The 15,069-nt window shown below is 37.6% G+C and overlaps 1 protein-coding gene across 1 annotated transcript in view; it reads left to right on the forward strand.

The window, feature by feature from the left end:
• The window catches only part of LOC140243282 (uncharacterized), a 101,778-nt gene that overhangs the window by 16,296 nt on the left and 70,413 nt on the right, over positions 1 to 15,069 (forward strand). Inside the window, exons 4-5 of the mRNA XM_072322954.1 lie at positions 9,720 to 9,854; positions 14,434 to 14,502. Of these exons, the coding sequence (XP_072179055.1) occupies positions 9,720 to 9,854; positions 14,434 to 14,502 (204 nt within the window). The remainder of the gene's footprint in view (positions 1 to 9,719; positions 9,855 to 14,433; positions 14,503 to 15,069) is intronic.

Genomic DNA, 15,069 nt, shown 5'->3' on the forward strand with positions numbered 1-15,069 from the left:
CTGTCTGTGCATTGACCCGCGTAATGCAAACATGTTTCATATTATATTGTTAATAACATGGAAACTGCTTGACATGGTAGCTTCGTTTCATGAAGGACTTTGCCTTTACTACTGTTAGTGTCAAACAATATTGCACTTTTAAATCATATTCAACAGCTCTGTGTATGCTTGTGTACCTCGTGTGAAAGCTTGTTGCTCAGTTGTAACAGAAACTCCCATAGACTCCCACACTGCCTGTGTTGTTTGTGATGGTATTATTTGTAATAGAAAAATATATTGCGGATTTGAGTAAATGACCTGATATTTGGTATATAAGAAATGATAGTGAGGATTTAACTGATTTTATCAGGTTTTGAGACATAATTTTTATGGTTGTTATAACATGGAGACGGGTAGATTTCGCTTTTTTTTTTCAATGTTGAATATTTTGTTATGTTAACCACATTTTTAATAAAGAAAAACAATAAGTGTGGGTTGAGTTGATTTTTTTTTCATCTCAGATTTTGATTTGAGATTTAGTTTTTCTGATGGATATAGTTTTTAGCTCACCTGAGCCAAAGGCTCAAGTGAGCTATTGCGATCGCCCTTCGTCCGACGTGCGTCGTGCGTCGTCCGTTGTGCGTAAACTTTTTACATTTTCATCTTCTTCTTGAAAACCCCAAGACTGATTTCCATCAAACTTGGCAGGTAGCATCCCTAGGGATTTAGGAACTCAATTTGTTAAAATGGGCACCATGCCCCACCCAGGGGGCCCCCAGGGGGGCCCAAACCCCCCAAAATTAAGGAATCTGTAAAAATCTTCTTCTCTAGAACCAGAAGTGATAGAGCTAAGTTAATACTATGAGTTAGTACATTGATGACTGTAGTTTCAAGTTTGTTCATGGCAGAATCAGGGGTGCCCCCCTTGGGACCCAGGGGAGGGGGGTAGGGAGCGGTCCTAATGGGGCCTAAATTGTACATTTTCAGCTTCTTCTTGAGAACCCCATGACCCATTTTCACCAAACTTGGCAGGTAGCATCCGTAGGGGATTAGGATCTTAATTTGTTAAAATGGGCACCATGCCCAACCCAGGAGGCCCCCAGGGGGCCCCAAACCCCCCAAAATGAAGAAATCTTTAAAAAATCTTCTCTAGAATCAGAAGTTATAGAACTAAGATAATACTATGAGTGAGTACATTAATGACTGTAGTTTCAAGTTTGTTCATAGCAGATCCAGGAGTGCCCCTCTTGGGGGCGGGGGGGGGGGGGGGGGGGTCCAAATGGGGGCCTGAATTGTACATTTTCCTCTTCTTCCTGAAAACCTCATGATGGATTTTCGTCAAACTTGGCAGGTAGCATCCCTAGGGGGTCAGGATCTCAATTTATCAAAATGGGCACCATGCCCCACCCAGGGGGCCCCAGGAGCCCCCAATCTCCCCAAATGAAGGAATCTTTAAAAATTTGGGCCCTTTTTTTATTGTACATTTTCATCTTCTACTTGAGAATGCCTGGTCAAATTTTAGTAGAGCTGTGAATAATTTAGATTAGTGACTGCGTGAAAGGTGAACTTGCGATACTCAGGTGAGCGCTAGACTCGCGGGTCTCTTGTTTGATATGTAGGCCTTAAAGATATGTTTTATTTATGTTGAAGGATAAGCTGTCATGATGATAATTGTAAAAAAAAAACAAGAAATATTGTTCATTTTATTGAAATTTGGCACATGTGATTAATTTGATGTGCAAGTGTGTATTTATTTATTTTTTTTTAAATCAAAATCAATATATGATGCATCACGCGTTACCCCGGGGTACCGTAGTACCCCGGGTTACCACATTGTGTAGCGCCACCTCACGTCCACTCGAGGACAGCCAGAGAAAAATGCATGCACTGTGTGTGCGTGTACATAGTCATTCCCATGCTACTGCATGTTATACTACAGTATGCATGCATGACACGCTGTGATACCACTAGCATGTGCTTCAGTGCAGCGCAGTGCAGTAGCTAGTGCGCGCTAGCTTCAGCACCAAAATAATTCCTCTTTTTGGCACCCAGGGTACAACCTTTTAAAAAAAAATAATAATTCAACAAAATGGCTGATTTTTATTTGGTACCCCGGGATACCCATTGTGTCATCATATGTAGATGAAATAGTAACGGCATTTTTTCAATGACTAGCTGTGTAATGATATGTTGACAGTGAATTCTTTTTTTTCCCCCTGTTCCTCATTTCTTCTTTTTTTGTTTTCTTGTTGATAAAGTAATCTGAGTATTGATTGGGCTGGTACCCTCACTGATTTCATTATCAGTTGTAACAGTAATGATTTTTTTTTTTTTAGTTTTGAGCAGTGTTGCCATGTTGACAGGATATTTTTTGTCTATCTTGTTTTGTAAAAGCAATTTTAGAATTGATTGGGCTGGTACCCTCATTGATTGATCACTTCTTGTGATTTGCCACATGTGACCACTGTAATATTTATTCTTTTTGTCTTTATATCATTGTTTGTACAGAGCACCGAAATAATCTGCCTGTTTTTATAATTATGATTGTAAAACATGTGCAATTCTGCCTTTGGCTGCCAGACATGATTTGTAATAAAACCTGTTCAACAAGATGTACTTTGATATAGAACAGGTCAAGAAAATCTTGCAGTCTCATTAATAGTCAAAGGCCGTCCATCAATTCTTACTGGCAGCATGGTGGATATCAAATAATCATTGTGATCGCTGGAGAAAAACACTACAAATACAGTTTGTGTCTATATTTGATTTGTTGGCAGGCCAAAAGAAAATACATCCAGTAAATTCGCCAAGCATCAGTTATTGTAGGAAATATGATAAAAATGACAGATTCTGGCAAAAATTTGTCCACTGTCCTATAAAACAGATAATACACAATATGTCTTTTTGTTCATCAGTAGGAATAGTGTGTGTGCGGTTACCATGGAATATACTGTACAGAGTTGTAGTCTAAACCCACTCGGCTGCACCTCATGGGTTAAACAATTCCCTAGTTTCCTTATGCATGCTATTTGTGCTGATGCATTCAGAACTATACATTATTTGTGTTATAAAGTTTGCATTGTCTTTAACTTCACAATGAAACAGACTCCCTACACTTGTAGCAACAAATTAATATTTTCCCCATTGTTGAGTGTGACTGTCAGTAATCATGCGTTCGTGCTAGGGTTCGTTTTACATTTCCACACATGCTCAGCCATCCACATATGCACTGAAACATGATGCATGGTAATCACATTCCGATATAATTCCAGGTTTGTTTTAAAGGATACATCATACTTTTTTTATGTCCACCACGAAGTGGTGCCAGAGGCAGTACAAGTATATTTTCGGGTTGTCCATCCTTCTGTCCGTCCGTAATGAATTTTGTGGACAGCATAACTAAAAAACCTTTTGAGGTATCCAAATGAAACTTGGCATGTACAGTCAAACCTGTCTATAGCGGCCACCCAAGGGAAACAACAAAAGTGGCCACTATAGACAGGTTGCCGCTGTAGACAGGTAGCCGCTATAGACAGGTTGGCGGCCATTTTGAATTTCAACACTTGCATTTTATATTAATAGCAGAAAATATAACATGTTATTCTTTTAAAAAAACAAAGACAATTAACACCTTTGCATGTGCAGCTACCTATAGGGATTTTTGATGCACAATTCACTTCATTTTATTTTTTTTCTTTGCCTGCTTCTGTTCTTTTGATATTAAGAACAACATTTTGGACCTGAAGAACTGCTCTGTTTCGTTATACCGGTTTGCATGAATGGGGTTCACGAGTGCCGAGTTCAATGGAGACTGATAATGTGTGAAGCTTACATAAATAACAAACAGTACCCAGACAAGTACCATACTTAAACACTAATTAGTCGGTATTTTAGTCAAATTCTACAATGTTATGAGGAGTTGTCAGTGGTGTCTGTGTGATTGTGACTGAGCTAGGACTAGGTAGAATTCACACAATGATTGTAAAAGACATCGTATTCATGGCTGATTTAACGGTTCAACTAAATTTTTATGGCCTCTATATGCAGGTAGATACGTGTATTCACCATGGGATACAAAGTGAGTGGCCGCTGGCCGCGTTAGGCAGGTGGCCGCTATATTAAGGGTCCAAAATACAGTAATTTCATCCAGGGGATTTTTCAGTGGCCGTTATAAGCAGGTGGCCGCTATAGAGAGGTGGCCGCTATTATGACAGGTTTGACTGTATATGTATTAGGGTGTAAAGTTGTGCCTATCAACTTTTGGGTGCACATGCTCAAGGTCAAAGGTCAAAAAGTCAAGGTCAAATGCTTAAATCTTATTTTCACTATTTCCCCCATACCTATGCAATGCCTGAAGATATTTTCTTGAAACATAGTATTATACATGTATTACCCAATGAAGATTCTCTGGTGAAAGTTTGGGGTCATGAGGTCAAAGGTCAAAAGGTCAAGTAAAATGTTAACATTTCACTTTCTTCTCTGTATCTCAAATTGTTCAAGGTGTCTTCATGGAACATACAATGTAGTATGTACAAATTTGTATATATACTGACTAGCAGTGATTATCTAAGAACTAGGTGTATGCATCTTATAACCCAATAAGAGTTTCTCTGGGAAGTTTTTTTTTTTCCAAAAAGGTCAAATTTCAAAAGGTCAAAGATCAAGTGAAAGTGCTGAACTCACTTCTTCCTCCATATATTTTGGAAGTGGCTTAAGTTATCTTGAAACTTAGTACATATTTATGCATGTTCTGCCTGACAGTGATTCTCTTATGAAATTTAGGGTCAGAGGCCAGATGAAAATGGTAACAATTTACTATTCAATACAAAAATTGCACTTTTTCTCCATACCTTGAAAATTACTCAATGCATAAACTTATGAAAGGGTAAAAGTCAAGTTAAGGTCCTTTAATAAATCCCCAAATACATGCTCTCCTACAAATTTTGTATTCATCCAACCTACAAATGTACAACTGTAGGTCAAGGAAGGTGAACATTCAACACATTTGTGGCTAACATATCATTTTAATATTTTGCCAATTTTGTGAAAATGTAATCACACATTGTCCACATGTACTATAGACCTATTAGGAGAATCATGCAATATGGTGGAGGCATACCAGGTCGCCATAGCGACATTTCTATTTTTTTTTTCTAAAGCAGCACTTGATTTGCAAATTTTTGGGAAAAAAAATGAAAATAAAGCAGCTTGATTGCTTTAAAGGGAACGCAAACCCAAAGAGCAATGTGGATTGAGTGAGAGCAGCAACATTGGTAGAACACATCAGTGAAAGTTTGAGGAAAATCGGACAATCGATGCAAAAGTTATGAATTTTTAAAGTTTTGGTGTTGGAACCGCTGGATGAGGAGACTACTAGAGGTTATGACGTATGAGTGGACAACAATACAAAGAAAATATAAAGGAAATTCAACAAAAATTCGCTTTTCTAGCATTATGAAAGAGCACTTGACTAACCGCTTTCAGAAAGCAGAGGGAATAATTGCTACCCTTAACATTTGTCAGTATCAAGTTGATGGAATTTGTAATTTTAATGAAAAATGAATTTTTGTGGAAGTTCATTTTCATCTTCTTCCTGAAAACCTCATGATGGATTTTCGTCAAACTTGGCAGGTAGCATCCCTAGGGGGTCAGGATCTCAATTTATCAAAATGGGCACCATGCCCCACCCAGAGGGCCCCAGGGGGCCCCAATCCCCACAAATTAAGGAATCTTAAAAAATTTGGGCCCTTATTGTACATTTTCATCTTCTACTTGAGAATGCCTGGTCAAATTTTAGTAGAGCTGTGAATAATTTAGATTAGTGACTGCGTGAAAGGTGAACTTGCCATACTCAGGTGAGCGCTAGACCTGCGGGTCTCTTGTTTTCTTTGAAGGAGTAAAATTTTTGAAAATTATCAGCTTAGATTTTGCTTGGCTACTGTTATCAGTTATAGGAGGATATCTGTTGTTTGAGAGTAGTTGACAAAAAAAAAAAAAGAAGAAAGAGCTCAGATTGCTGTTGGTAAAAAAAAAAAAAACACCCACAAAAAAAAAGAAAAAAAACTGTCAGTGTGGTTTGAGCTCTTTTAAAGGCAGTCACAGGTGGTTACCTAAGAAATGGGAAGCTGTAACCACCCCTGGAAATGATCGTGTGAAGTCAGAGAAGTTGTAAAGTGGTTCGTGGTCTTGGGGCTCCCTGGTTTCAGCTCTCCTTGCGGGGCCGAGACTGCATGAGGAGCGCTACGTCTTCCAGTCCCTGACGTCAATCGGGGGACGACTTGCATACATATCCTGCTGCCATGGCAAAGCTGTGCTAATTTTAACCCACTTTGAGCCTGATTTAGAATGCAAGGATTAGCTCCCCGAAATGACATGCACAATAGCAACCAGAAAAAAAAAGTTCCACCTACATGTCTATTGAAATGTTAATAATGAACTACGAAAGACTTGAATAAAAACTGTATTTTTTGACACCCTAATACTCCCCTCCCCCTCTATGAGGTCACTGAAGGCAAGTCAGCACCACGAGCTCATGTTATAAATGAGTGTTTCCCTTCGAGCTTTTCTTGAAGCCAACCATAATACAAGCATGATTTACAATATATATTCTACTGAGTTAGAACAAGACTATGTGTTGTTCTTTTACTGTTTTTTTTCTACTTTCAATTTAATCCCCCTAGCTTGTTAATTTCATCATTCATTGTTGTATTCCTCACACACAGGCAATGTGTTATATCCTTGGAAAAGTTGTACAGATTGTATGTACACTATTTAAAATATTTTATACTCCAATAAAAGTTTTGAATAAAAAAAGACTGTTAATTAAAAGTGTGGATGAAACTTAAGCCTAATAGTCTCAGATAGGACAGGAAAATTGGGGAATGATGAATGGTGATGGGAAATGAAGCCGTATGATCACATTAAAATAAAGACTGTGTGCGAAGACTACATGTACAAGTACATTGTATCAATAGCTACTAATGTTTTGGGGTTTTTTTTTTGTTATCAAGGTAAAATTTCAGCCAATGAAAAAGTTATTTTTGACAAAGCAGTTAAACAAAAAGATCATATCAGTGAGTATTTCAAGCAAATCAGATAAACTATTAAGAATGATGTGACAAGTTGATTGTCAATCAACGACACAGGGGTTCCAGTAGTCACAGTCACCTGAGAATGGAGCCATGTATGGTCATGTGATTATCATACTGTTTACATTGTACTCCTCTGTTTGTCAGTTCATTCTGCAGTTCTGAGCAATTTCTTGTTTACTTTGTTTAAGATTTAAAGTCCTGACTTATAATAATGATAATGATAATGATAATAGAAATAGTTAATAATAATCATGATATTAATAATAATAATGATGATAATAATAATAATAATAATAATAATGATAATAATGATAATAATGCTGATAATAATAATAATAATAATGATAATAATAATAATAATAAAGATAATGATAATAATGATAATAATAATCTATTACACTTTAGAACATTTATTTCCCCACATTTTCTGAAAGGGACAAAGTCCAGGCCTGTTTGTATTTATGTAACTTCAGTTAAAAAGGAAAATAACTTGTTTTGTGATAAAAGCATTACACATGTATCTGAAATTAGGGCAAACTCCTCATGGCATTTATATTAATGTACATGTGTAGTGTAAATGTGTGCTCATTATTTATTAGTGTTAGTGTTGTATTAATGTACTGCTGTGATGAACTACTGTACTAATGTAATTACAGCGTACCACTGACATGCATTTGAAGGAAAGTATTGGTCTGGACATCCTTGCAATAAGGTACATGTTGTAATATTAATCTTCTATATGATATGCACAGAATTGCTCATTCATAATACGAGTGAGCCATGTGTTGTATGTGTGTTTGTAGATAATACAATCTGAGAATTCAAGGTTGGAAAGAGAGCGTGTGATAGTGACAAAGCAATCTGTCTAAAAGCTCATTCAGATCGCAACCCTCGCCATATAGGACAGGCTGTGGAGTCATTCCAAGAGGCGGGTGATTTCAAGAAACGCCATTCAAAGAGAAAGGTCATTGTCCAATGTTTGGCTCGTGTGAATGTCACCGCCGCTGTGACATCATCAGCAAGAATGCTCAAGCACTTCCTCAATGAGCCATCACGGGAATTCTACCGCACAGTATATCATACACATAGTACAAATTATGTACAAACGTATATGTACAATAAAGCAAATCTATCATTTCCCGATGACATCCGGCAGAGTCCTTGTTACAGCATCCTGTGCTAATTATGCTGGTGCGGTCCATGTCCATGAAACAATTCAAGTCCATTTCAGCACTGTCTGTCATATCGTCACATGCTGAGATTTACTGTATTGTGGTTATTAGCCTGTTGTGGTTTGTCTTTGAATGAATGGGCAATTTGCAGGAGTACAAATGTAGCTTAAAAAAACAGACCCATCTGTAATGATTCCTTTTCCCATGTTGTTAAGTGGCTATTTAATCAAGTATTACATGCATTTCAGTTCAGAACACAGCTGGTGATAACATGATCTCATATCAGAAAAAGCAGAAATTTATACACACATAGCTTTCATTTCATTCAGGTTTTGTGATCATTTGTGTAACTGTGGAATTGCTGGTATGATGAACTTTAAAAGTATGTGTGTTGGAGATCTCATTTTCATCTCTGTTTATCAGTTATATCTGTAGCATTATCAGTATTATTTCCTTTTGTAGATTATGGACATGATTTTCGTGTATCAGCATTTGGGCTCATTTACACAAATTGTGCAAATGAAACTGTATGTCTTACAAGGCATAATAAGATAAAAACTTTGCCAGAAACGGCATATTTAAATAATGAAAAACAAACTAATATGTTGCATTCTTGACTTGAAAGTCATAGAAGTTTCATGCGCACAAAATTTTCTAGTGTTACAGTACATAACACTATACATTGTACATGCGATATGCATACATTACTGTACGAGCTGAAATTTTCGCGGTGGTTTTATTTTCGCGAATTTCGCGAATCACCTTTGAACCGCGAAAATAACATGCGAAAAGATACAACTTGCGAACAGATAAGCACAGTTAGACCTCGCAACCGTGAAATTAACAACCCGTGAAAATGTTCTCCTAGTATCAATTCGCGAAAATATCTGTACGCGAAAATTTCAGCTCGTACAGTACTGTTACAAATATTACCAGGTAATCCTAAACATGCCCACATGTCTGAAAAGTGCATCATTTGTTGAATAGCGGAAATAGATAATTGGTTTTAAAGTAAAGTTCTGCCTCCCTGAATGTGTTTTGGAAGTTAAAATATTGAGACAACAAAATGCAGCGACAGAATTGATCAAAATTTGGATTCAAAACACCGTCTTCCAGACCACTGCTGACAAATGTGCTTTCGAGTGCACCCCAGTTGGGTCACCCTGAATATCCATGCTACAAGGTTTGAAAGTACTTGTTTTGGAAGATCTGTGTATGGTGAAGGCGAATCTTTCGAATCTAGAATCGGTGCTGTAAAATGTTTTTCTGAATTGTATGCTTTTTTGTGGTGTGATTCATGCTAGATTTAGCAGGAGAGCATTTTGTGTGAACAGAGACATTTTATTTTTGTAGTAAGTGTCGCTTCTTTATGTTTTTCTTGGTCATGTATGGCAGATTAATAGGTAGAAATGTCTTTCCACTCTCTATGCTTTTATTTTTGAATTTATATGTCACACTTTATTGTTATGTTCAACAGGGTGTCAACAGTGACCATGCGTATCTGGCCGCACAGGGACCACTCCCGCACACTGTCGTCGACTTTTGGCGAATGCTGTGGGAGAGTAATGCAACGATCATTGTCATGGCCTGCAACGAGTTCGAGCAGGGAAGGGTAGGTACTGGCCACAGGGTCAAGTTTGAAAGATGTTCCGGTCTGGATAGCCATCACCACCCATTGATTCATGAACTGTGTGATTATACATTGTACATGTCTGTATACTAGAACACCCATGTGTCGACGCGAGATACTTTATGGCTTAGTATTTATGGGCTATATGAAATTTTTTCCACAGGAAAACAAAGGTTTTGCATGATAGAGACATGATATTGCGGTGAAATGGTATACAGCAGGCATTTGTATATTATTTCCAACTTTTTTCCTTGATCCTGGAAATCCTGTTTTTGTTCTTGTTTGAGTTTTAAATGTATGTCTATAATAATCCTTGCTGGGTATACACAGAATGACTCTATTTTGAATGTGGAGACTGTACAATTCTCTACTAAAGCACTGACCATAATTGTGTATTGACAATGGTATGAGCCATTGTTAACAAGTAATTCTTGCGAGTCACACGTTGACAGGGAAACTAAAATTGGACATTGATGTGCATCCATGCACCAGTTTCCACACTTTGAATCTGTCCGACGTGCTCCTTGTGAGGCCTTGCACAGACACGGAGCCCGGACACCTTGGTGTATATGCACAAGATGAATGACTGCTCCACACATGATACTGTACACTGGTACACTGTCATTTTGGGAGCTGAAAATTACCTCTTCATGTGAGTGTGCATGAACGTCACAATTGCAATGTTGATGTCATACACAAGTTTGTGGTCAGTTTAACACTCATACACACTGAAATAGATACTCTAGATGGTCTTGGTCTTCTGTCTTTTTTTTTTTTAATTCACACACCCTTTCAAGCCACTAGTATTGACAAAAGTTTTGGATACTTGGATGTTTGGTTGATTCCAAAACACCAGCAAGGCTGATTATGATCTTATGATACGCCAGTATTGCAGTGCTTTTAAACGACCCTTGAATGTCAACAACAGAAACACAAGGTCTTGCAGGTTGTGACTGCAGCTTAGATGCACATGTTCATAGTCCGCAGCCCAAAGCAACTTTATCGTCATAGTTGGATCCTGATGAGTTCAACACCTCAAAGAGACAACCCCTCACCTCCACTCCCCCTTCTCTTTATCCATCCACCTCTCCCCCCCCCCCCCCAAAAAAAAAAAATAAATAAATAAATAAATAAACAAAAATAGAAGAGAGAGAAAAGTGATGACTTATGAGATGGAAGGTCATCATAATCAATCTATAATTCATTTTCAGTTAGTCGTGCTAATATTGTGACCACCTATTCCATGTCTGATTGAATGGAAGGCCCATAGATGGCAGTTGTAGAATGTGTTATAAGCTTTTCTAGGATGTATGATACTGCGTACATTTGATAGCTGCCAAGGCACCCTTTATCAGCCCCGGTGCTACGGTGCAATTAACTCACTGATAAGAGGCCAAAGCTTTTGAATTCTTAACGGTCATCGAAGCGCTGTGCGGAGGGAAGGACAAAAAATCTCGAAAGTTCACCTCCTCGTATCTCCCTTATTTTACCACCAAATCCCTTGAAACTTCACACATATATCAAATATGAATATATCATCCTTCATATGATTTTTGGGCGAAAACGCTGATGTATCTTTCGAGATATGTGTATTTTTCTGCTTGAGTCGACTGTGGGAAAGGGTTACGATTTTTTCCCGACACAAGTCTGCGCCTGCATGAATATGCATTTGATCAACATATTACTAGTCTGTATACACCAGACTCACTACCTGCGAAGTCTCGTGTTTGTGCAATTAGTAGTTAGGTAAAAATAAGAGCAAAAAGACAACCAACTTTAAGAGAAGATACTGGACATGCACAACTAGATCATCCTCCTGCGCAACTAGATCATCCTCCTGCGCATGCGTTTTCTACTGGTGAGTGCACGCTTAGCCAATCAGCGGTGTCAGGCTCGGCGCAATGCGACAGAGGTCGATTTTCGGTCAGCAGGGTGGTGAGTGGGCAAGAGAGGAACCCTGCTTTGTGCTTCAACTGTTTCAAGCAGCACAAAAACCAATACATCGGACTGCGTATTCCTTACGCCATGGATTTTACGTGGGTCACAAGTGACAGTGATCTCGATTTTTTCCAGACATAGCTGTGCGCCAAATGATACAGAAAAGATATTTGGAGAGCAGCATGGATATACTACCATAAGTCATATACCGAAGTTTCATTTTTGTGCAATGAAGGAAAATGTGAGAAAATAACACTTGTTTTGAGACCAAATTTTCTGTTTTGGAAGCTAAGTTTCGACATTATTTTCACACGTTTATCCTCAATAAAACCCCAAATAACTAACATTACGAGTTAGAGAATAGTTTCTTCTTCAGTTTGCTGTATAGATTTAATCATTTGATGGCTTTGAGGTGAGATATTGCGATTGTCCTGCAACACTTCCCCAGCGGTTTTACGCACACAAGCTGTCTACTTTTTGCAACTGAGGCTTCGAGGTCATAAGCTTTTGGCGAGTTAATTGCACCCTAGCGCCGCGCCTGTTATAGTATGGAGGAAGCTCCCAAAAAGACTGGAAATTTCTTTTTATGTCTCAAAAATAGAAAGTCTCCCGTGATTGAGGAAATGCATTTAAATGGCCTGTTGTAATACACTTGGAAACATCTCCCCGATTGCTCTTTAAAATATCCTCGATTTTTTTTAATGCGTGTACTGTACATTGGCAGCTCATTGTCTCTACATTTTGTTGGTGATTGAAACTGCAAGAAATGATCCAGCAGACTCCCATAGCTGAATCGGAGTGAAACCAGGGAATGGGGACATAGGTTGTTTTGACAGCTTGCATTGAACGACAGGCTTCTGCAGATAATCATACATAGTTTCTATTGAATGATGGCATTTCAAGCCAGGCTGGAAACACAGTAGCAGAACTATACAACACTGGACTTTGAATCTAATAAATACAGTGCCTGCCTATGAAATGAAATACTGCACTGTCATTAAAGTTGGCTTTGATAAAGTGAAATAAGATGAAGGGAATCTTTAAATTCCCAATCAAACTTGGAACATGAAATATTAGGGATAGGAAGTAGGGCCTACAAAGTATTTCATGTCTCCACAAGACGGCGACATTTTGTTTACCAGTAATGGTTGGTTGCAGACCAGTATATGGTTTTGTCTTATAAACTACAAATCTCTGACTGACCTGTTCACAAATGTTCAAAACACTACACTTCGAATTAGTTTACAAGTTGTGACAGCTTAGGAAGGATGACATGTACACAAGAATATGGAGGTGGCTTTATTTGTTGAATAATTGACAAAAAACATGATTTCTTTGTTATTTGACATGTACAAATGTACACAATTATACAGACCAGTTGGACACAAGAAAGGAATTGAAATCACCATGTCTGATTTGTAGATGTGGCTGTGACTGACTTGTGACAGACATGATCCCATGTATGTTAAAATTTGGACGCAATCTCTATCGTTCTATTTGACATTGATCTTTTCATCACAGGTTGAAGCATGGAGTCTCGTTTCAGACAATTGTTTGACTGAGTTTAATATTGGAATTCAAGTTATAATTTGTCATACGTGATTTTGATGACACGTTTAGTCATAAGAGTTAATTGATGAGTTTTGGATATATGAAAGATGCATTGCAAGAGAATAGTGCCAGGTATTAAAACCTCATGACAGTCAATTGGGGATTCCTAGTATGTAGAGTGACATCTCTGAGCATAAGCAGATCATAATAGAGCTGATGGTATAGCACTCAAAAAGTATTGAAAATGAACTTGTCACATGATGGTACAGAAAGTGCTAATGTGAGCAAAAAGAGGGGGAAAGCAAAGAAAAAAGGAATAACTGGTATCAAATTTAAAACTGTCATGGCATGCAGTGATCTCCTCAAAGCATTAGCTCTTTGTGGCGGTGGACAAAAATATCGATTTTGTGGCTGCCAAAAGTCAGCTGGTCACAGGGATGGCTCATTTTCATAAAATACCCAGGGCAAAGATTGCTATGAGGTATTTTTATGACTCTCTTGGGGCTTGTGAGGTCCCTGGAACATGGTTGTGGTTGAAGTTTCCAGGAAGTATGGATTTGACCAGGTTCTTTTCTCTCTCTCTCTCTCTCACTCTCTCTCCCCCTTTCTCCTTCAACTTGCTTCCCCTTTCTCTTTCCATACTTTGTTATTATCACTTTCTCTATTCATTCACTTTATATCGCTATTCATTCTCTTTAAATAAATTCATTGTTTGCATTGAATAGTTTCTCTTCCTCACAATGTCTCTCCAGCACATCTTCTCTTTTCCCACACATGCTCCTTTGTTTCTAGAATTTTCATCTGTTTGTTGGGGTCGTTCTGCACTGGGATGACTGGGCCATTAGCGGTATGAATGAAAAAAATTAAGTGCCATTTTTGTAGCATGGTTAAGATTTGGGAGTTTTACTACTGCACACATGTAATGCCACAGCATAAAGTTTGATACTGCTATCAATGATCTCAATTGAATTTTCCCTGCTAGTATATATGTTTTAGGTATCAGTTGTTACACTGCACTTTATTATTGACTTTGAAAAAATCATATACTCATATAAATTATTTCTTTTAACAGCACAAGTGTGAACGTTACTGGGTCGACGAGGGAGAGGAACATGTGTTTGGGGATATTTGCGTGACACAGGTAAGTTCAGATTTCAAACTCAACATTTTAGAATGTTGACTTTGAAATAAAACAATGCATGGTACCTGCAGATAAGTTAGAAATGATGTAGGCAACTGACATGTTCTCATAACTAACAGAAACATAAAAATACTGGCCACAATTGCTGTGAGGTGTAGAACAACAGCAGAGAACAGAAGCCCCAAAAGAAAATATCACCTCATCTATGAATGTTTGTTATTATTATTATTATTATTATTATTATTATTATTATTATTATTATTATTATTATTATTATTATTATTATCATCATTATTATTATTATTATTATTATTATTACTATTATTATTATTATCATCATTATTATTATTATTATTATTATTATTATTATTATTATTATTATCATTATTATTATTATTTATTCGGCAATTGCAAAACAATACAAGTGACAACAGAGAAACAAATAAAACAAGCAAAACACAAGAAAACAAAGTGTCAGGCTTTCCCTGTTGAGCTTCCCTAAGGAGCCGGGTTGGAAAAAAGCAATCAAAATGCAAGTGACATAATGTGCTGAAAAACTAGTTGTCT

The sequence above is a fragment of the Diadema setosum genome, chromosome 2 (assembly GCF_964275005.1).
Source record: "Diadema setosum chromosome 2, eeDiaSeto1, whole genome shotgun sequence".
Lineage (NCBI taxonomy): Eukaryota > Metazoa > Echinodermata > Echinoidea > Diadematoida > Diadematidae > Diadema > Diadema setosum.